At 40.6% G+C, this 21,547-nt stretch overlaps 1 protein-coding gene across 1 annotated transcript; it reads right to left on the reverse strand.

The window, feature by feature from the left end:
* Window positions 1–986: 986 nt before the first annotated feature.
* On the reverse strand, window positions 987–9,025 carry LOC306961103 (protein NLRC3-like; the record flags this gene model as incomplete). Its single annotated transcript, XM_079553719.1, has 7 exons — window positions 987–1,087; window positions 4,294–4,428; window positions 4,996–5,030; window positions 5,118–5,285; window positions 5,353–5,520; window positions 5,589–7,476; window positions 8,983–9,025. The coding sequence occupies 7 exons, from the start codon at window positions 9,023–9,025 to the stop codon at window positions 987–989; spliced, it is 2,538 nt and encodes an 845-aa protein (XP_079409845.1).
* Between the last annotated feature and the right edge of the window lie 12,522 nt (window positions 9,026–21,547).

Raw genomic sequence — 21,547 nt, forward strand, 5'->3', positions numbered from 1 at the left:
TTGTAATTGCAGTTAAGAGTGAGAAAGGGCAGTTTGGTTTGTATAAGGCCAGTCCAAATGTCATGTGCCTGTGTTTTAGTGCTACTGCAGAACCAGTTCAACAGCTTAAACTTCCACAGTTTTTTATCTTCCACTGACAACATTCATGACTGGACCCAGACCTGTGCTTTTTCTGCCGTCGCCCATCAACAAATTAAATGTGTACTTGTCTAACAATGCAAAAACCTATAAAGAATCAATGCATTTGATTCTTGATATATGATGCACAACAATTGTAAAAATTGTAGAAAATGAAGCTCCATCGGGCTTCACTATGGAGGGTCCGGCCCTTGGTCCTACGATGAAGAATATCTGCCCTTCATCAAGCTATTGCCTATGTAACGGGTGTGGGTCAGTGCAACCTGGCCACGCACAGCACGATCTACGTGCACGTGTCGACTCAACCCCACACACACTTCTGTTTCCACCACACGTTTGTTGAGTGCTACACCCCCACGAGGAGCACGCTGTACAGAGCGTCATTAAAAGTTTTGTAAACCGCGATGAGAACAAATGTGGACAAATGCTGCCGTCCGGTGGGGTTTGTTGAATCATTCAGGGGAGCCAAGCTGTATTAAAACAGAAAAGAAACCGCTAAATACATATGAAGGTAAGTTTCATGCAAATGTTATGCGGCTAAATGCTAATATCGGCAAAATCCCCTCATAGCACAGCGAAATGTTAAATCCGCATGACCTGTGTGTTAATAGTGAGGACTGTCCACTCTCTCGTTGCCAATCAGAGGCCAGAGTCTGTTCACGTCACATCAGACACGGGTCAGCGCGCTTTGGCCACAGCCAGAGGTCGGTCCCAAAACCTGTACCTGGTCAGACCGGTTTGGCCCTGGCCTTTGTTATGGAAAAGCTCGACAAAGCGGGTGAAAGAGCCATTCGGCCGACACGCACCTGCATGTGGAAAAGGAGCTTTATGGACTTGGGGAACATCCGTTAACCCTTGTGGTCTCTGCGTTGTGTTCTGTTGGAGTACTGCGCGAAGAAGGAAGGACCAGAAGACGTGTTGATCACGGGGAGCACTTTTACGGGCAGTTCTGCACAAATAATATGACATCACATGTACTGTAGTCTCTCCCATGCACACAGCTCACCAGTCCCCTGTTAGCAAGTGAACACATTGATGGTGCCTTTAGCTCAGTCTCTAGCACATTTTACATTAGCTTGCTAAAAAGACAAAAACGTTTTATACGTGGGCCTACTTTCTACATGCTGACTCTTAAAAATGCACAGATGTTTTAACCATGAATTATCATACTTTGGAGTGTCCAATTATCTAATTAATATTGTTGTATTTTACAAGCACAACTCAATACCCACCTCTCAAAGCAGAGCGCAGACTGAAAGCACGTTGCCCGGGCTTTCAGTACAGGCATAAATGAGCAACACTTCTGACGTGGTAATAACAAACGAAATATTGGCTAGAACTTGCCTCTAAACGTGAAATACTGATTAAACAACTAGTAAAGTGAAGGATTTGGTGAGCTTCACTAACAAAAATAAAAGTACGATTTCTCCTTGGTTGGTTAAAGTATAATTGCACAAAATTAAACAATGTGGATTTTCTAAGCGGATAAAAGGGGGAACTATATTGTAAGGCGTAATAATAGTACTTCGGCGTCCGCTAAGTAAAGTGAAGACATTACTGTGCGGATGCCGAAGCACTTCTGGTATTATTACGCCTTGCAATATAGTTCCCCTTTTTATCCGCTTAGAAAATCCACATTGTTTAATTCTGCAAATCTTTGATGAAATCTTCTAATGTAACTTGGGTTGTGCTAAAATAAATGATGTACCACTCATCGTTTCCATCTGTAGATCATTGATCGTAATGAACTTCGTGTGATGGATTTTTTGGGGGTTATTTAGCTAAAGATTTCTGTACGTCATGAATTAGCGCCATAATGGAAAACTGCAATAGCTCCATCTAGTGGCCGCATTTTAGTAGTATTCAGATTTATTACAGCGCTAAAACGTTTTATAGAACATGCCATTTTACTGAATGTCTATAATCATTGTAACAATAACATACATGAATATTTTAAAAAAAGTTTTTTTACACAGAACAAAACAAAACCATTAAGTTAGGAGCTTTACAATGATGTATCATTATAAGTATATTATTAATCTATTAGAAGGAAGAATTTTGTTCATGGTTTGGCTGTTTTTAATTTATGCACCACACAACACTTTTGTTTGTCTGTTGTTTATTGCCACCATTATTAAATAATAGGGTAAAGAACATAACATACTGTATGTGTCTTATGCCAGTGCTATTTCCCAAAAACATTCCTGTAACGGACACAACATTAAACCCTGCCCAATTAAATAACATTTTCAGTGATTCATCGTTGCAAAAATACAATCAGTTGAAATATTTTAACATATCTATTTCGGTGTCACTACTGCTCACATATTATTCTTAAAGGTACACTGTGTAACATTTTGGATTATACTGTTGTCATCAAAACAAAACATGATCCTAATGACCAGCTCAATACAGATAAGTCTATTTTTGCAGTGGGAAATCAAAGAATGGATTTTGGATGAAAACTTAACCTGTTTAAATCTCAAATGCTGCTGACTTTAGTCACATCTCCATTGAGACGAGCTGGAGACCTCCCCACTGAAGTTACAGTCACGTCTTATGGTGCGTTCCAGGCAACTGGTAACTGGTAAATTTACCACTTCCCACTTAGAAAAGTGCCTTGGAGCCGCTCGAACTGGCAATTACAACTTGTAAACTAAACCTAAAGACTGCTACGAGTTCGTATATGAGATGACAGTAATGGCGCCCCCCAGTGGAGCAGAGCAGCTAATGTTAAAACTGTAACAAAACCACTACATCAATGACGTGAACGTTACTTTTGGTCACAGCTTCAACATAACGTTACGTCGAATGTTTTTTCATTAGATCTGGTTTGAAGAAACTTTCATATAACGTTAGACTTCAATCACCTGGAACGCACTGAAGTTGTAACTGGTAACTTTCAAGTGGGAAAAATACCAGTTACCAGTTACCTGGAACGCCCCATTAGCATATTCACCTTATTCCGGAGGCTCGCGTGGGCGCCGCCATAAATTGTGCCCGCCCATTTTCTCCTACCTGTTAACATGGGGCTGGAGAAGTCCCTAGTCACTACACAAAAACAAAGCTGTTTTCAGGCCGCACAGAGAAACGCTGCAGTGTTGACATGTTGGTGCAAATGATCATCGGACATTTTACACAAATCAATCGACTAAACATCAGATTTGAACGGAGAATATTTCCCCTCGTTCTCCGTTTAAATGAACGGGCTTCGCGCTCGACCGGAAGAGTCTGGAAAACGAGGTGCCGAGACAACGCAAAAGTGGGCGGGGCGGAATAAGGTGAATATACAGACGTCGGCATCTCTGGAATCGCCCATATATGGTCATGTTTGAAAACAATTTTGAGAAAAACGTAAACTTTCTCTAATTTTCAAAAACCACCGACCCCTTCTATGACGAGATGCCGTCTGTATCTATAGCCACTAGAGCCGCTCACAGAAAAAGCACACGTTTCTTTGTACCTTCATGAAACTTTACGCGGTGTGGCTTTAAAGGGACTATACAGAGTTTAAAAATGTGAAAAATATGTATTTTCCTCCCCCTACATGTTGTGTCCTAATGTGTAGAATGAGCCCAGAGCTGTTCACCACAACTGCTTCTAAAATCCTGCTCTCAAAAAGGAGTAAATTCGGGTCCAAAGTGCCGTCATGCACAAGCTTAATATAGAAGCTGCAGTTACACGTATGGCCTGAGGTAGTGAGTATAAAATGGCCAACTAGCATCTAGTCCCTTTAACTCTCAAAGGTTTGCCCTTGTCAAACAACGTACGCAGTTTAATAAACAGAAAACCAAGAAATAGCATTTTTAGAGAGAAATTAAAAACTGTAAATCACTCCTGTAACAATCCTCACATTAACTCAACCTGCAGCTGAAGCAGAGAAACACTTTCACATGATAAATAAGAACTCAAGATTGAAATGGAGAATTATCTATTCATCCCTATTTTAAGGGTTTTTGTGTAATGGCACTTTGATTGTAGCTGTAACTTACATCTATGAATAACATTTTAGAATAATTGTACTTCCTTTTTTAACATGAAAAAGGAGATTAGTTGAACATTTGCAGAAAAAAAAACATGTAGTTTTCATAATTTAAAGCCTGTGAGGTCCACCAGGGGGCGCTCTCCTCAGATCTACCACAGACATAGAGTCACCTTCCGCCCACAGCCCAAACCCAGGAAACAGAGGCTCAGTGAAGGAGGAGAAGAAGGTGTGAAGGTGAAACAGTTCATCAAAGACGACCTCATAGAAGGACAGAGCTCCAGCCTCAGAGTCCAGGAACACGCCCACTACACCAGTGAGAGAGGAGGAAGAGGGGGAGAGGTGTGTTTGTCTATTGTTGTGGCAGCTGTAGTAACCTCCACCATAGATCCTCAACCTCCAGGACTGATCATTGTCACCAAACTCACACTCTTCTCTGTGTCCTCTGCGTCTGATTCCTCTGTGACTCACAGCTATATCCACCCACCCATCTTTCCTCCTCCTCCACTGCACCTCCCAGTAACAGCGCCCCCTCAGGCCTGTGGAGCTCAGGACCTGAGGCCAATCCATGAACCTGTCCTCATGATCTGGATACTGCTGCTCCTCTCTCACTCTGGTCACAGTCCGTTTGTCCTCAGACAAAAGGAGGTTCCTCTGAGCCGTGTTTGGATCCAAAGAAAACTCACAGGAATCTGAGGAAAAAAACACAACTCATGACATCACTTCCTGTTCCTGTGAGTCTGAGGGATTGAGTTTATATTTCTTTATATAATGAGTCTATATACAGCTGAATATTTATATAATATACATATTCGTGTAAAAGTTGAATTTATTTCCATGAAATGAATGAGACACAGACTCACACTTCCTCGGACCTGGGACCATCCACTGTTCTCCAGCAGGATCCAGCCTGAAACACACAAGTCCAGTTTACTGTAGACCAGACCACACTTGGATCAACCATGGTCTCATCCGACAGAGTCTGGGAGGGACTCACCTGAGAGAGTGCAGGGGCCCCTGAGGGGCCCGTAGAGCGGTCAGGAGCTCGGCGGAGGGTCCTGGATGGTTGTAGCTCAGGTCTAACTCTCTCAGGTGGGAGGGGGCGGAGCTCAGAGCTGAGGCCAGAGAAGCCCCGCCCCTCTCTGAGACCAGACATCCAGACAGACTAAAGACACACAGCATTAGCCTCTAATGTGGACACAGAGACAGACTGCATCATGGGGGCGTCTCACCTGAGGGTGTGCAGTCTGCAGGGGGCGCTCTTCAGTCCAGAACACAGCAGCTCCACTCCTGAGTCCTGGAGGTCGTTGTTACTGAGATCCAGGTAAGTCAGACTGGAGGAGCTGAGGACTGAGGCCAGAGGAGCACAGCTGAGAGGAGACAGGCCACAGCCGCTCAGACTGAGGACAGAGAGGACGATTAGAGACGAGAGCCAAGACACAAGTGTTTAAATACAGTCTGGACTCACATGGCTTTGGTGGAGACTTTGACGACCGGAAGCAGTTTCAGGAGAGCTATCTCTGAGCTCTGGTATTTTCTGAGGTCAAACTCCTCCAGTTCTGTGTCTGAGGATAGTAAGAGGAAGGACACGGCAGACAACTGAGCAGGAGAATCAACCCTATAGAGACGTCCTTCTCTCATGTACTTCTGTATTTCCTCCACCAGACTGCGGTCCCTCAGTTCGTTCAGACAGTGGAGCAGGTTCAGGCTCCTCTCTGCAGACAGACCCTCTTCATCCAGCTTCTGTCTGATGTACTTTACTGTCTTCTGATTGATCAAGTCACTTCCTGTGTGAGTCAGCTGACATGGCAGTAGGCTCTGATTGGTCGACAGAGACAGGCCCAGGAGGAAGCGCAGGAACAGGTCCAGGTGTCCGGTTGAACTCTGTAAGGCCCAGTCCACAGCAGAGCGGTAGAAGGCCTCAGGGTCAGGGCTCTCAGAGGAGTGTGGTGTGGACAGCAGGTTAACTCCAGAGCTGAAGAAAGTCTCATGAACATGAAGAGCAGCCAGAAACTCCTGCACAGTCAGATGGATGAAGCAGTAGACCTTGTCCTGGTACAGGCCTGGCTCCTCTCTAAAGACCTGTGTGAAGACTCCAGAGTACACTGAGGCGGCTGCTGCATCCAGCCCACACTCGATCAGGTCACTTTCGTAAAAGATCAAATTTCCTTTCGGCAGCTGCTCAAAGGCCAGTTTTCCTAGAGAAAGCACCATCTTCCAGGTCTCTGGAGTCCAGTGAAGGTCTGTCCCAGATCCCTCATGATACTTGATGTTCTTGACTTTGGCCTGAACCACCAGAAGGTGGATGTACATCTCAGTCAGAGTCTTAGGCAGATCTAGTTTCTCTCTTTGCTCCAGAATCTTGCGTAAAACGACAGAAAGGATCCAGCAGAAGACTGGTATACGGCACATGATGTACAGGCTGTGGATGCTCTTGATGTGGGAGATGACGGCTGTGGCCTGCTGCTTGTCTCTGAACCTCTTCCTGAAGTACTTCTCCTTCTGTGGGTCATTGAACCCTCGCACCTCTGTCACCATAGAGACGCACTCAGCAGGGATCTGATTGGCCGCCGCGGGGCGTGTGGTTATCCAGAGGCGAGCGGAGGGAAGCAGGCTCCCCCTGATGAGGTTCACCAGCAGCTCCTCCACTGAGGCGCTCTCTGTGGGCTCCGTCAGGACCCGGGTCCGGCTGAAGTCCAGAGGAAGTCTGCACTCGTCCAGACCGTCAAAGATGAAGAGCACCTGGAGCTGCTGAAAGCTGCAGAGACCTTTGGTTTGACTGAAGAAGTGGTGCAGCAGCTCCACCAGGCTGAACTCTGTGTCTCTGAGCACATTGAGCTCTCTGAAAGTGAAGGGGAACAGCAGCTGGACGTCCTGGTGGACTCTGCCTTCAGCCCAGTCCAGACTCACCTTCTGAGTCAGCACTGTTTTCCCCACGCCGGCCACGCCCTTCGTCAGCACCGTCCTGGTTGGTCCTTTGTCTGTCAGCTCCCCTCTGATTCGTTCCTCTCTCCAATCTATTTTCTTTGATGTTTTTCGTTTTGTAAGCGCCGTTTTCAATGGCCTCTTTCTTTTTGTAACCTCCACTCTGATTGGTCCCTTCTCGGTCAGCGGTCTGTGGGAGGGATCTTTGAAAAGTTCTTCACATGTTATTACAGTCTCAATAGCTGTTGGTTTCCTGATGGCCTCATGTTCCTGGTTGACCTCTGAGACTGCTCCCTCTATGATGTAGAGCTCTGTGTAGCTCTGGTGCAGGGGGACGGAGTTTCCGGCTTTAGCCACGCCCTCAAACACATGACTGAACCTCTGCTGTAGACTCCCCATAAGTTTATCTCTGCAAACTCCAATGGGACTGCCTGAAAAAGACAGAGACAACAGTTAACTCTTGTCTGTGTAAACCTTGTCTCTCTTCTCATCTGATTAAACTGTCCACTGGACATTAGCAACAAACTTGATAATTTAGCCATAGCATGTGTCTGCAATAACTGAATATAGCTGCAGAATTTGAACTACAACTGCTGTTTCAGGGCATGCACAATAGGTTGAGTTACACTTCAATATACCATGGTCTGGGTGAATACTCGATTCTGATTGGCTGGTGGGCGCAAACAGGCGTGTATTTTTTTCGTATAACAGCACACGGTAGTTAAATCACTGGGATATCACTCCGCTGCGGGCACCGCCATAGCAATGCATAACCACTGATCATCAATGATAACACAGCTGAATCAGAAAAACGCTTAATTTTGGCCAAAACTTTTGATTAATGGGAAGTAGAGGAAAGCAAGCTGCTAGGGTTAGCCTACTGTTAATAAAACATGAGCTTCCATTTCTATTGAAAACGGTTATGGTACTATTCATTATTTTCAGACGTAAAATGATCCCTGCACTTCAGCCTATTTGGCTGGATCAGTAAAGTGAAACATAAAAGTTTATAAAAGTTTGAACTCAGAACCTCTTGTATCAGAGCCAACTTCTCTCACTTGGAGACGCCTGTGTGCAAGCAACACAAGCTGGATGTGCAACTGAGGAACCAGTGCCGGTGTATGAAAAAATGTTTTTTTTTCCTAATGATGATTTTTAACTCTCCTCCAAAAGATTCAAAAACTAAGCTGCTTTTCCATGTTTCCTGAAATAACGCCACATACTGTATATACATCAACTGACATCGTCCATATCTGATCTCACAATGCCACTTGGAGACATAAGAAGCATTTTGTGCATCCAAAAAGTGCAAATTGGTAAGAGATCTAAGCCCAAACTGAACGTGCCTCAGAACGCGCCATGATAAGAGGTGTTTGAATAGTGCAGTTAGGAAGGAGGAAGGAAAAAGAGCCTGCAGGCTTCCTCTCATATCTCCAATAGGGCTGAAACATCGATAAGATGATAGGAGAGTAAGTTTAGGAGGACGGCCGGGTTTTGGTAGGTTTGCAGTGATGCCAGACTCTTTCCATTCCTGGATGGTGGATTTAGCTGGACTTTGAGAGATGTTTAAAGCTTTGGAAATCTTTTGATAACCTAACCCAGCTTTATACTTCTCAATAACTTTATCACGGACCTGTCTGGTGTGTTCTTGGACTTCATGATGCTTCTGCTCCACAATAGTCTCTAACACAGTAATTCTCAAAGTGTGTTCCCCTAGTGGTCCGCAAACCCCTTTTCCCCTGACCCCGACACAGCCGTTTTGGCCGACTCTTATCACTTAAAGTTTGATCAAATGATAAGAGCAACCAGCACAGTGTGACCAGGGCGAAGTCTTTCCTTTTTGAGGGACAGAGCTGGAGCTGTTATGGCTATGGTTTGTCAATATGTAGCTAAAACGCGCAGGATTTCTCACATGGGGCAGAACGCCAGTAGTGTACCTGATGAGCGGGTTGCGGGTTCCCTTGCGGTCTCCACAGCCATGCCCGCAGATTGGGTCATATAATCGGGGCGGGGCGGGGCGGGTCAAACGGCCTGCTGCTGCCGCTCACCGTACGTGCTTCTGCTGTCTGCAGCCATGACTCATTCTATCATCTTTACAGCAGGTGTTTCACGTCAATATGCAACGGATTTTCATTAAATAAGCAGCGTTTTGTTGCCTGTGTTCCAGAGAAGCTTCTGTGGAGCCAAACGTCTCTTATTTTCCATCGCATGTGCGTCTGTGCACGAGTTTGCGTTACCTACATCCAAAGCTTGTAGAGTCTGCCCTCAAAGTGCTCATGCCCCTCCCAACACTGTAACTGTGAAGTTGGGTTTTCTGCACTGGTTGGTTTGAGACTGAAATTCTTTTTGTTTAATGTGTAAAATCCCAGTAGTTTCAGTGATGTTGGACATTAAGGGAAAAACATTTTTTCCCAGCATTATTTTTAGCATTTTATTGTTGTCATGGTTACAACCATAAACTTCCTATAGCCAACACCTCAGTTTGAAACTATCGGCTCTTTAGAATGACATTAAGGCTGTTACAGCAGCTTTTTTGCACACGTTTTGTTGTTCATATTAAGCTGCAGCTCATTTCACATTTACTTTTTCAAATGAAATGAAATTCATATAAGAATTTCTGATCATATCATTGCATTTGTGTTTGAATAATTTGTTTTTGATTTGAAACAGTTGGATATTAAACATCAGTTTAGCTTATCCTTCCTATTTTGTTGTTTTTTGGGGGCGTGTTGGAGTGGGATTCTGTTAGGTGGTCCTCAGAAAAAAATTGGAAGTTAAAGTGGTCCTTGGGCTGAAAAATGTTGAGAAACACTGCTCTAACAGACCTCTGAGACCATCACAGAGCAGCTGTATTTGAACTGACATTAGATCACACACAGGTAGACTCTGTTTAGTCACTGGATCAAAATGTGATCCATCAGAAATCATCATGCAACTTCTGAAGGCAATTGTTTGCACTAAAAGGAAAGGGGGGCAGGAACTTTTGCACATCACACTTTTCAGTTTTTTATTTATAAAAAAAAATCTAAATCATATATAAATTTAATTTCACTTCACGATTGTGTGTCACTTAGTGTGTGTTTTTCACTTAAAATTTCAATTAAATATGTTTATGTTTATGATCCATAGTATGGCAAAATGTTGAAAACTAACGGAGGGCGGATACTTTTGTGACTCACTGTAAGTTACATGTTAAATGTTTCATGCTGCACGATTGAACCGGAAAATAATCCTGGCTTATGAACCTGTTCACTAACAATGGCAATACAAATTTCACCTGAAACGTTTGAAGCGTTGAAAGCCGCCAAAGACTTTAAAGAAAAAAAAACTTCCATTCACACAACACTAGAGGTGATGAGATTAGCTTCTTTCATGATGATTTCATGATGTTTGTCAAAGGAGCCGACCATCAGTAACAGTGACCAGTAGTGACTGTTAAACTGTGACATTTCGTAGCGCCATGAGTTAAAGATCAGAACTAAAGCTTCAGAACTGTTTTATATCAGGGCTGTAATTCTCTCTATGACTACTACACCATGTGGCAATGTTTATTATAAAGTGAAACAGGTCAGTCTGGGCTGCTCCTCTGATGGACTATTCTTACTAGAGCTCAGACGCTCGGCCAGTTGCTCCTGCTTCATCCTCCTCAGGAAGTCCAGGGTGATGTTCAGCACAGCCTCTCTGCTGCTCTGCTCCTCCTCCCTCTCTGAGCTGCTCTCTGGGTACTCTGAGACCAGGAGCCTGTGAAGCCTCTGCAGGTGCTCTTTGACAAACATCAGGATGTCCTCCTCCAGGCGCTGGAATAGAATCATATTTTCAGTGAAAGAAGGAAGACCTCAGGAGCCCCACAGAGAACCCTATAGTCGTGGGCTACTCACTGTGAATATGGCATCCAGCGGATCCTTTGGGCCTCGTTCCCTGTGAACCAACAAACAGAAACATTGAACAACTCTGAGCAGGAACCACAGCAGTTACCTTTGGACTCATTTAAAGTCTAAAGAAGCTCCTCCACAGACCTCCTGAGGACTCATCATCTTGAGCACACGAACCTGGCCAAATCACATCGGCCGGCCCTATCCCAATACTCGCACTCCACACTACACACTCCAGAGGAAGGGCGCATCTTTTTTACAGGTGTGCGAATGGCGTTAAGGGTATGAAGTCAGCAATGGAGGAATTGGGACGTTGATCATGTGACCAGAATTCTTTGCACATTGAAACACACCTATTACACCGCTGCCAGCGCAAAACTGGAGGAGACGACCAAACCAAATGCATTCTGTCCTCTTTGGCTATTATAAAGGCCTGTGTAGCACCTCATTTGAAAGCTAAGACCCACAAAAGTGATCTTTTTTCTCGCGTTGTTGCTGTGTTGTATCACCTTTTGTATGTTTTTTTTTCTTTCTTTTTTTCATTTTTGTCACTTTTTTGTTGAATTTTTGTCCTTTTTTTTTGTTGAATTTTTGTCACTTTTTTGTTGAATTTTATTCATTTTTTTGTTGAATTTTGGTCATATTTTTGGTTGAGTTTTTGTCACATTTTGTTGAATTTTTGTCACATTTTGTTGAAGTTTTGTCACATTTTTGTTGAATTTTGGTCATATTTTTGGTTGAGTTTTTGTCACATTTTGTTGAATTTTTGTCACTTTTTGGTTGAATTTTTGTCAAATTTTTATTGAATTTTTGTCATTTTTTTGTTGAATTTTTGTCACTTTTTTGTTGAATTTTATTCATTTTTTTGTTGAATTTTGGTCATATTTTTGGTTGAGTTTTTGTCACATTTTGTTGAATTTTTGTCACATTTTGTTGAAGTTTTGTCACATTTTTGTTGAATTTTTGTCATATTTTTGGTTGAGTTTTTGTCACATTTTGTTGAATTTTTGTCACTTTTTGGTTGAATTTTTGTCAAATTTTTATTGAATTTTTGTCATTTTTTTGTTGAATTTTTGTCATATTTTTGGTTGAGTTTTTGTCACATTTTGTTGAATTTTTGTCACATTTTTGTTGAATTTTGGTCATTTTTTTGTTGAATTTTTGTCACATTTTTATTGAATTTTTGTCACATTTTGTTGAATTTTTGTCAAATTTTTATTGCATTTTTGTCATTTTTTTGTTGAATTTTGGTCATATTTTTGTTGAGTTTTGGTCATATTTTTGGTTGAGTTTTTGTCACATTTTGTTGAATTTTTGTCACTTTTTGGTTGAATTTTTGTCACATTTTTATTGAATTTTTGTCACATTTTTATTGAATTTTTGTCACATTTTGTTGAATTTTTGTCAAATTTTTATTGAATTTTTGTCACATTTTGTTGAATTTTTGTCACATTTTTATTGAATTTTTGTCATTTTTTTTGGTGAATTTTTGTCACATTTTTATAGAATTTTTGTCACATTTTTATTGAATTTTTGTCACATTTTTGTTGAATTTTTGTCACATTTTTATTGAATTTTTGTCATTTTTTTGTTGAATTTTTGTCACATTTTTATTGAATTTTTGTCACATTTTATTGAATTTTTGTCATTTTTTTGTTGAATTTTTGTCACATTTTTATTGAATTTTTGTCACATTTTGTTGAATTTTTGTCATATTTTTATTGAATTTTTGTCACATTTTTATTGAATTTTTGTCGTTTTTTTGTTGAATTTTTGTCACATTTTTGTTGAATTTTTGTCACATTTTTATTGAATTTTTGTCATTTTTTTGTTGATTTTTTGTCACATTTTTATTGAATTTTGGTCATATTTTTGTTGAGTTTTTGTCACATTTTTATTGAATTTTGGTCATATTTTTGGTTGAGTTTTTGTCACATTTTTATTGAATTTTTGTCACATTTTGTTGAATTTTGTCACATTTTTATTGAATTTTTGTCACATTTTGTTGAATTTTTGTCACATTTTTATTGAATTTTTGTCATTTTTTTGTTGAATTTTTGTCACATTTTTATTGAATTTTTGTCATTTTTTTGTTTAATTTTTGTCACATTTTTGTTGAGTTTTTGTCACATTTTTGTTGCGTTTACATCCCTGTTTTCTTCTCATTTTTTTGTGGCTGTTTTGGTGCTTTTTTCCCCAAGAAGCTTTTTGATTAGGGTAAAGCCAAACTGGAGAAAATGGGATCCGTTCAGGTGGGAGTCAAGAGGTTAAACACCCTGGCAAATATAGCCCAGGTACGTCCAACTTTAATCACACAGACCAATTGGAGATAGGTCTGTTTACATTTGAGGTATTCAGAGTTTGTTTGCTGAGGTAAATATTGCTCTGTAAAGCACTGCGGACCTTTTGCATATCGATGGCTTTTGACTAAAACCTGCTCAGAAAAGAACTGTGGCTATTTTTAAAATACTGAAGTCCACATGAGTAAGATTAGTCTTAGTTTAATCTTGTCTTAGTTTAAATGTAAGCCAAGACAGGCGTGAATGCATTAGTGCCACATTGGTCCTGTAGGAACACTGAAGGACAGTCCTGGCTGCCCTGTTTTGTGCCACTTGAAGTTTGAGAAGATCTTTTTGTGAAGCAGATGACATTTCCTGGCTGTTGCAATACCTTTACCCATCCTGGCTGTGATTTCATCGATATGAGCAGACCAAGAAAGGGGGACACCCAAAAACTTGGTTTGCTTCACCTGTTTCAGTTCAAGCACATTAAAGGGATATTTCAGGATTTTTGACAAAGGGCCTCATTTCCTAGTAATCCAGAGTGTTGCTGATTTCTAGAGATATTTTTTTTTGTAATTCATGCAGTTCTTATGTTTGAGGTGTTTCGTGGCGCTAGGCGAGTGCGAGGCTAGTGATTTTATTTATTTATTTTTGCAAGGACAGCGCATATTAACATAACAGCTCAACTGTAAAATATGCCAGAGTTAGCCACAAGGCTGGTTTTCGGCCAGATGTACAGTCAGTAGGCACCCTGGAAATGGGTAAAACAAGTTGATTATCACATGGCAAAATACAGTACACATCACATTTGCTGCAGCAGCAGGAATAACCACTTAAACCACTGATTGAGAAACACTTCTCAACAGGAAGTCTGGATTTGACCAAAAGCACTGGACTCATGTGCCTCTGACCTCAGCAGCTGCAGCTAGCGCGAGCTATAACTGCCATTTTCTCGCTTCTGCTGAACAATCTGCTGTGAATAAACATCCATATGGACCGGAGTTAGACTTGACTTTATTTGTATGTCATAAATACGTTTATATTCCACCAGAAAATGACTAAAAAGAGAGAAAAACTGTGTATCCCAAAAGATTCTAGTTTCCCCCTCGGTGAAGCCCCGCCCCCTTCTATCTATCTGTATATAGAACGTGATTTAACAGTTATTTAAATGATGCCAGGCTAGGTGTACATGATCACTTTTTAATGGACACCTTCCAGCCAATCAGAATCGAGTGTTCACCCAGATTACTCTGACTGCTTATGTTGCAGATCCCCCTGCTTTAAATGGGGCTCACAGGTCACGTTGTAGATAATAAAAGGTTTTCTGCAAATTCAGGGTGCCTCAGCCCATCCTCTCGCTTCTAAGTAGGCTCTGTCCCATGAGCTTGAGAGCACCCGATCTGTAAGTTTGTTTGTAATCTTTTAGCATTGACTCTCCTACTATGGAGATCTGTCTCGTTAAATTTATCAAGTTACGAAAGGTTGATAAATATACAAGTTTGTGCATGCATAATAAAGCACATGACTAAACGGACAATCATCAAGGTAAACAATGGAGACACATTGTCCAACGATAGAAACGACACTAAACTATTTGTTCACTGTTTTATCAATGTGACTTACCTCGGGTCGTCAGGAGGAGGTTCTCTAAAAATGGGAGGATAGTCTTTGGAGTGGTCACTTTTCAGAGACACAGAGCTGGGAGGGAGTTTACGTTTGCGTTTAGATCTGCGGCCAGGTCCATGTAGGTCCATGTCGTAGGTGCTGGGAATCAGAACAGTTTATTAGGCTAGAAAACTGTTGATAATCTCTGTATCCAACACTAGACATTTTGCCACTGTTCCTTAAATAGTTATGGAAATGTGAAAGTACTAATAATAAACCACTGAGAGCAGCTCCTCTTGGGGCATGGTTGGGTTCGTGATAGTCCAGTTCAAAGGTTAATATAATAAGAGAGGCAAATATTACTATTTATTTGTTATTTAGATATACTGTATGTTGTCAATAATAATAAAAAAAAAATCATCACTTTCACATACAAAAAACGTGACAATATATATATTTTTTTTTTAGGCTTTTAGTCGTCGACTGGACCAAGTTTTCAGCCTCAACCAAACTCAGTTCAGTCGACAGTAGAACTCAACAGTCCCACCCACGTGACAGGTCCGACATAAAAAAAAATCCCATGTATTTTAGCATGGACTTGAATTTGAGTATTGGGTATTTTACAAGAAAGAAACAAACAATCGAGGAGACCGGGTATGGTTGTAACACTTTTTGCCTCAGCACCTGTAACTCACTACTTTTTGAGCGAGAGTTCTCAAACTTTTATACAAAGTACCCACATTTGTTAACTACAGATGGCACCAATTCAAACCTCTGCAAGAAAATCACCGCCCTTGTGAGGTGATGTGAAATACATGGTGTTATTTGTTACAACAACACTACCGGGGTAGGTTGTAACACATGCTGGGGTAAGTTGTGACAGTTAGACAAAGCAAAAACAGAGGCCACGTCATGTGATCTGCTTCAAAAAGAGGTTCATTTAAATAAAAGAACAATGTCTCTCTCTCTCTCTAACCTGTCATGTGCTTAACCTCACGTGGAGTCAGTCCATAATACAGGTCTGCTGTCCGAAAACTTGATGATTTGTTGATGCTTCAGTAACCTGCTCTGAGATGATCACTGGACCCCGGTCTCTCAGCTTTTGCGGTGTTTTGCAGTATCTGCTCAGTGTTACATGGCAGTTCACACGTGCAACTGATCTGACCTGCCCTTCTTTCTGACCACATCAGATGCTTTTTTTTTTAACATTAGCTGGGTCAAATCTGTCAATCTTTCTTTTCCACTGTCTAGGCCAGTGGTGTTGGAGCCGCGACCCCCATTATAACAGGTAAAGGGATTCGTGACCCCCCGCCCGGGTCACACCTTGAGAAGTAGGAACATTAGCCGACATAATTCTTAAAAAACAAAGAAAAAAAACAAATGGCTGAAATAAAATTCATCAAACTACGAACAAGTTACTCTGGTAAAATAGCAAACACAAGCTACAATGAAACATTACATTATATGCTAATGAAAATATGTATATTTTATCTAAATGATCTGGCGACCCCCCAAATTTGTCTCGCCCCGACCCCCAGGTTGAGAACCACTGGTCTAGGCATTCTGTAAAAGTATTAAAATCAATAAAGTGTCATTAGTTGTATGTAAGGGGATGATTGTGTTACAACAAACCCCACCCTGTCAGCCATTGTTTAGCTTTATTAACATAATGGTTTGAACTTATGGTTGAGAAATGTGCATCAAATTTAACCTGAGAAACTACAATTTCATCTAATGTCATATGGTTTTATGTGAAATAGTATAAGCACTAAACAAAAGTACTTTCTAACCTCAAAATCTTTTTTTTTCTCTCTGTAGAATCTGCATGAACTTGTTTATGATCAGGGAAGAAGTGGGTAAACACTGATGTGATCATGTGACTCCTGTCTTACCCCTCAGTGGTGGAATTCTCACCTCGGCGGCTGCGCGCGGGCTAGTCTGCCTGGCTCATCTTAAACAAACCTATTGCGAAAAAATACATGGGAATTTTTTTGCATGTCGGACCCGACACGTGAGTGGGTGGGACTGTGGAGCTCTATTGGGCTTCACTACTATGTGCTTCCTGGACTTATGAGGGCTCATACGCAACCTTATTACGATTATAAAATGTGCCCCTAAAAGCAAATTAAATATGTGTAATATCTGGAAAATAATAGCGAATAAAAGACATCTGTTTATTTAAGAGGAAATCTTCCTAAACTGTTCATGTGTTTTTATAGGAAATAACCAACCAAAATCCAATGCAATCCAATGCCAACATTTTTTACTCACTTGACTTTTTCTTTTCTTACAATCGTTGTTGTAACTTTGCCATAAATGTGCTTTGATCTATAATCTTGTAAAATCAAAAGTTAAACTTACCCCGCTCTCCAAGGCACTGCCCCGTCCAAATGCGTTTATTGAGTACAAACCAGGTGTAGATAGGTCTGAACCAGCACTAAACCAGGTCCAAAAGACTAGACTCGGACTAAGCAAGGCCTCAGGTGGGTCTAAACCAGGACTAGACTAAGAATAAACCATGTTCAAACTAGGAGCACGCGGGACTAAACCAGGTCTAAACTACGGAAGGAGTAAAAAAAAAAAACACTGTTTCCCTTGTAGTGTCTCTGTGCTCCAGCAGATGGCGTCACACGCTTTGGTGTTTAAGCTATATATTTAGACATTTATCCTGATGATCTGAAAGGCAAGATCTGCTCTTAGCTCTTTCTTTTAACCCCTTAACTCCCACCTGAACCGAGCACATTTTCTCCAGCTTTACCCCAATCCAAAAGCTTCTGGAAAAAAGGTGTGAAAATAGCAACAAAAACTGAGACGAAAACAATGATGAAAATGTGAAAAAAATGAGAAAAAATTGACGAAAAAAGTGCCAAACAATGTACAAAAAATGTACCAAAAAACAACAACAAAAATGGACAAAAATATGACAAAAAAGTGACGAAAAAGTGACAAAAAATGTACAAAAAAGTTATAAGAATTTGACAAAAAACAAAAACAAAAATTTGACGAAAAAGTTGACAAAAAAGTCAAGAAAATTTGACAAAAATGAGAAGACTGCCCAACAAAAAAAGTGATGAAAAAAAATCTGATGATGTGAGGAAAAAGATCAATTTAGTTTTGTAGATCTTAGCTTTCAAATGAGGTGTTACACTGGCCTACAGGTAAAGCTGAACTGGAGAAAATGCTCTCGGTTCAGGCGGGAGTTAAGAGGTTAAGAACTTACTGTTTTTTTTCGTTTTTTTTAAACCAAACAGGATCAATGAAAATACTACACAGTAAATAATAACAGGTTATCTCTCCTGGTGCATCGACTGAAGGTAGTGATGATGAAGAAGAGGAGATGGAGAGGCTGGTGGTTCTGCTGCTGCGGTGGAGCTGAGGCAGAGGAGGATTTGTCATGGATTTAATCTATAGCCCATCCATCCATCCATCCATTTTCTTCCGCTTTATCCGGGGCCGGGTCGCGGGGGCAGCAGTCTCAGCAGAGATGCCCAAACTTCCCGATCCACACACACCTCCTCCAGCTGTTCTGGGGGTCTAATCTATAGCCAATTCTACATATTAGCCTCTTAACCCCCACATAGACCAAGCACATTTTCCCCAGTTTGGCATTACCCAAATCTAAAAGCAAAAGAAGTGGCGGAAAAGCAACAATAACAACAATAAAAAAAAGTGAAAAAGTGACAAGAGCAAAGAGTGATGAAAAAGTAACCAAAAAAGTGAGGAAAACAGACGAGAACATAACAAACATACCTCAAAATGTGACAAAAACGCGGCTAAAGAGTGAAGAAAAATCAACAAAAAAATCAACGAGAAAGCCACGAAAGAGCGACAAAATGCGGTGAAAAAGTGGCCACAAAAACGCAACAAAAACATGACTGAAGAGATGATAAAGCTTCATCAAAGCCACAAAAAAGGTATTGTAGCATGTTATGGTTTTTTACTCATTAATTGTCCTTGAGAGTAAGAAAAAGACAAAAAAAAGAAAAGACAAAAGGACAGAGGGATATTGTACATCCAATTACACAATGGACATAATTTTTTTTCACTCAAACTCGGCTGTAAATACTGTTTAAGTGGGGCTAGCCCGCAGTTAGCTTTGCCCGTTAGCATGTTAGCTTCTTCTTCGTGATTCTATTTGTGTGTATTGCGCCTCCGACCCAAAGTCAGGGAAGTTGTATCTGTGGTTTTCTCGCCTCAGATGTATTTTCACATCAAAAGAAAGATTTGCACTGTCTTATTGAGGTTTGGCATTTCAATTTCAACATCATCAAAGTAAGTGCCTGTTTTACTGCTTCGATCCCGAATAAACCCTCGTAAGCTGTGCAATTGTTCTGACTGCGCGTCATCAGTGTTCAAACCCCCTTGCCTTAGCCTACCGTGGCGTTTTGGATACGTTTGGAGTCATACGCCACAACAAGTACTTTTAACTCTAGTTTGACGTTTGGACGTAGCCAGTTTCCTCCTTGGCTGCGCTCTGGGAGCTCACGATCTGATTGGCTGCCCATCAGCTGTTTTTCGCAGCTTTTTTTCAGCAGCGAAAAAAAATACGCCAATTTTTTTTTTCAGCAGCGAAAAAAAATACACTGAAATTTTTTTTTTCGCTGAATTTTTTGTTCAGCAGCGAAAAAAAATACACTGAAATTTTTTTTCCCACTGAATTTTTTTTTCAGCAGCGAAAAAAAATACGTTGAATTTTTTTTCAATATGGTGGTGAAATACGGATGCAAAAAATTCAGATACATAAATTCAGTGTATAAAAAACACCTTGATAATAAAAACACAAATTCACCTTCATAAAGTATATTTACACAGAAATGTAACGTGTCGATTTTATAAGCAAATAAAAAGGGGGACTATATTGTGAGGAGCAAAACGTCCGCGCAGTAACTCCTAAAGACTTCCCCCGCTCACTTCCGTCAATAGAATTGCTGCGTGACTTGTACAGAGCAGCAGAGAACAGTTGAAGAAGCGTCAATAACTTGTGAACAATGCTTTTTACGTGCATCGTGCCGGGCTGTGATAACAAGCAGAAAGTATATAGTGTAGTAATGTTTCACAGATTTCTAACTCACCCCGGACGACGACACAGGACACCAGGGGGAGATGAAAGACCCCCCAATCATCCCATTAACACTTGTTTCACCCCCCGAGGGACTACGGGAAGGATTTTATTAAGGTTAACAAGTTACTTAGTACTGCTTTAATTTTTCAAAAGTTAATATTCCAATGCTTCAATACTGCAATACTGCCGCTGATCATCTGTCCTGTGTCTACGGCTGAGTGAAATCAAACTCAGAACATTTTGCACAATATTCAATAAAAAATGATTCAGAGTTTTTGTAAATTTGAATGTTTGTATTTAAATATGTTGGTCCTTAATTAGTACAACATTGTTTCATTTATTTAGAAAATTGTAATATCAGATCCAGACTAAGGGCTTCTGGCATAAATAAAAGCTTCTACGAACTAAACACCCTCAACTGTTCTCTTTGGGTCCCATTTGAGGAGAACTAATCAATGAAACCACAATGATCCTTAATCCACAACATGTATTTTAATGTAATGTCTTTTGTGAATTAAATACAAACTTTTAACATTTGTCAAAACATTTAACATTTGCAACATTATTCACACAACTCCAGGGGCGGACTGGCCATATGTCACATTCTGGAAGAACACAGAGGGGCCACTGGCTCTAGGGCCACCGGTCCCGCCTTAACCGATACCCCAATCTAAAAGCTAAAAAGAAAAGCATCAATATAGCGACAAAAAAGAGGATGAAAACAAAACAAAAATGTGCCGGAAAAGCAACAAAAACACGACAACAAAGCAACGAAAAGGCCACAAAAACGTGACAAAACCATGACAAAAGAATGATGGAAAAAATGTGACAAAAATGTGACAAAAAAGCGACAACAAAGCAACGAAAAGGCCACAAAAACGTGACAAAACCATAACAAAAGAATGATGGAAAAAATGTGACAAAAAAGCGACAAAAACACGACAACAAAGCAACGAAAAGGCCACAAAAACGTGACAAAACCATGACAAAAGAATGATGGAAAAAATGTGACAAAAAAGCGACAAAAACGTGACAACAAAGCAACGAAAAGGCCACAAAAACGTGACAAAACCATGACAAAAGAATGATGGAAAAAATGTGACAAAAAAGCGACAAAAACACGACAACAAAGCAACGAAAAGGCCACAAAAAACGTGACAAAACCATAACAAAAGAATGATGGAAAAAATGTGACAAAAATGTGAAAAAAACGTGACAAAACCATGACAAAAGAATGATGGAAAAAATGTGACAAAAAAGTGACAAAAACACAATGAAAAAACACAAAAAGTAATGAAGAAACAACAAAACTATGACGAAAAAAGCGGCGACTTGACAAAAAGTTACAATCACTTTGTAGGTCTCAGCTTTCAAATGAGGCGTTACATTGTTGCTCTCCAGCTGAGAAGCTTTTAGATTTGGGTAAAGCCGAACTGGAGAAAAAGCGCTCCGTTAAGACGGGTGGTAAGTGTCACATTTACGCTATTTTGGGCCAGGCTGGTCAGAGTCCAGGGCTGTATTTCAGTCCCATCAAACTTCACCCTTTTTAAAACCTTTTTTCTGACTGTATTAGTAAACTTTTACATGATTAGTATATCAGTCCATTGTCAGCAGAAATGACATATTAAAAAAAATGGCAATTAAAATTCAACTGTATAAGGGATGCACTGGCTCGTATCTT

Source organism: Gobius niger (genome assembly GCF_951799975.1).
Source record: "Gobius niger genome assembly, chromosome: 3".
NCBI lineage: Eukaryota > Metazoa > Chordata > Actinopteri > Gobiiformes > Gobiidae > Gobius > Gobius niger.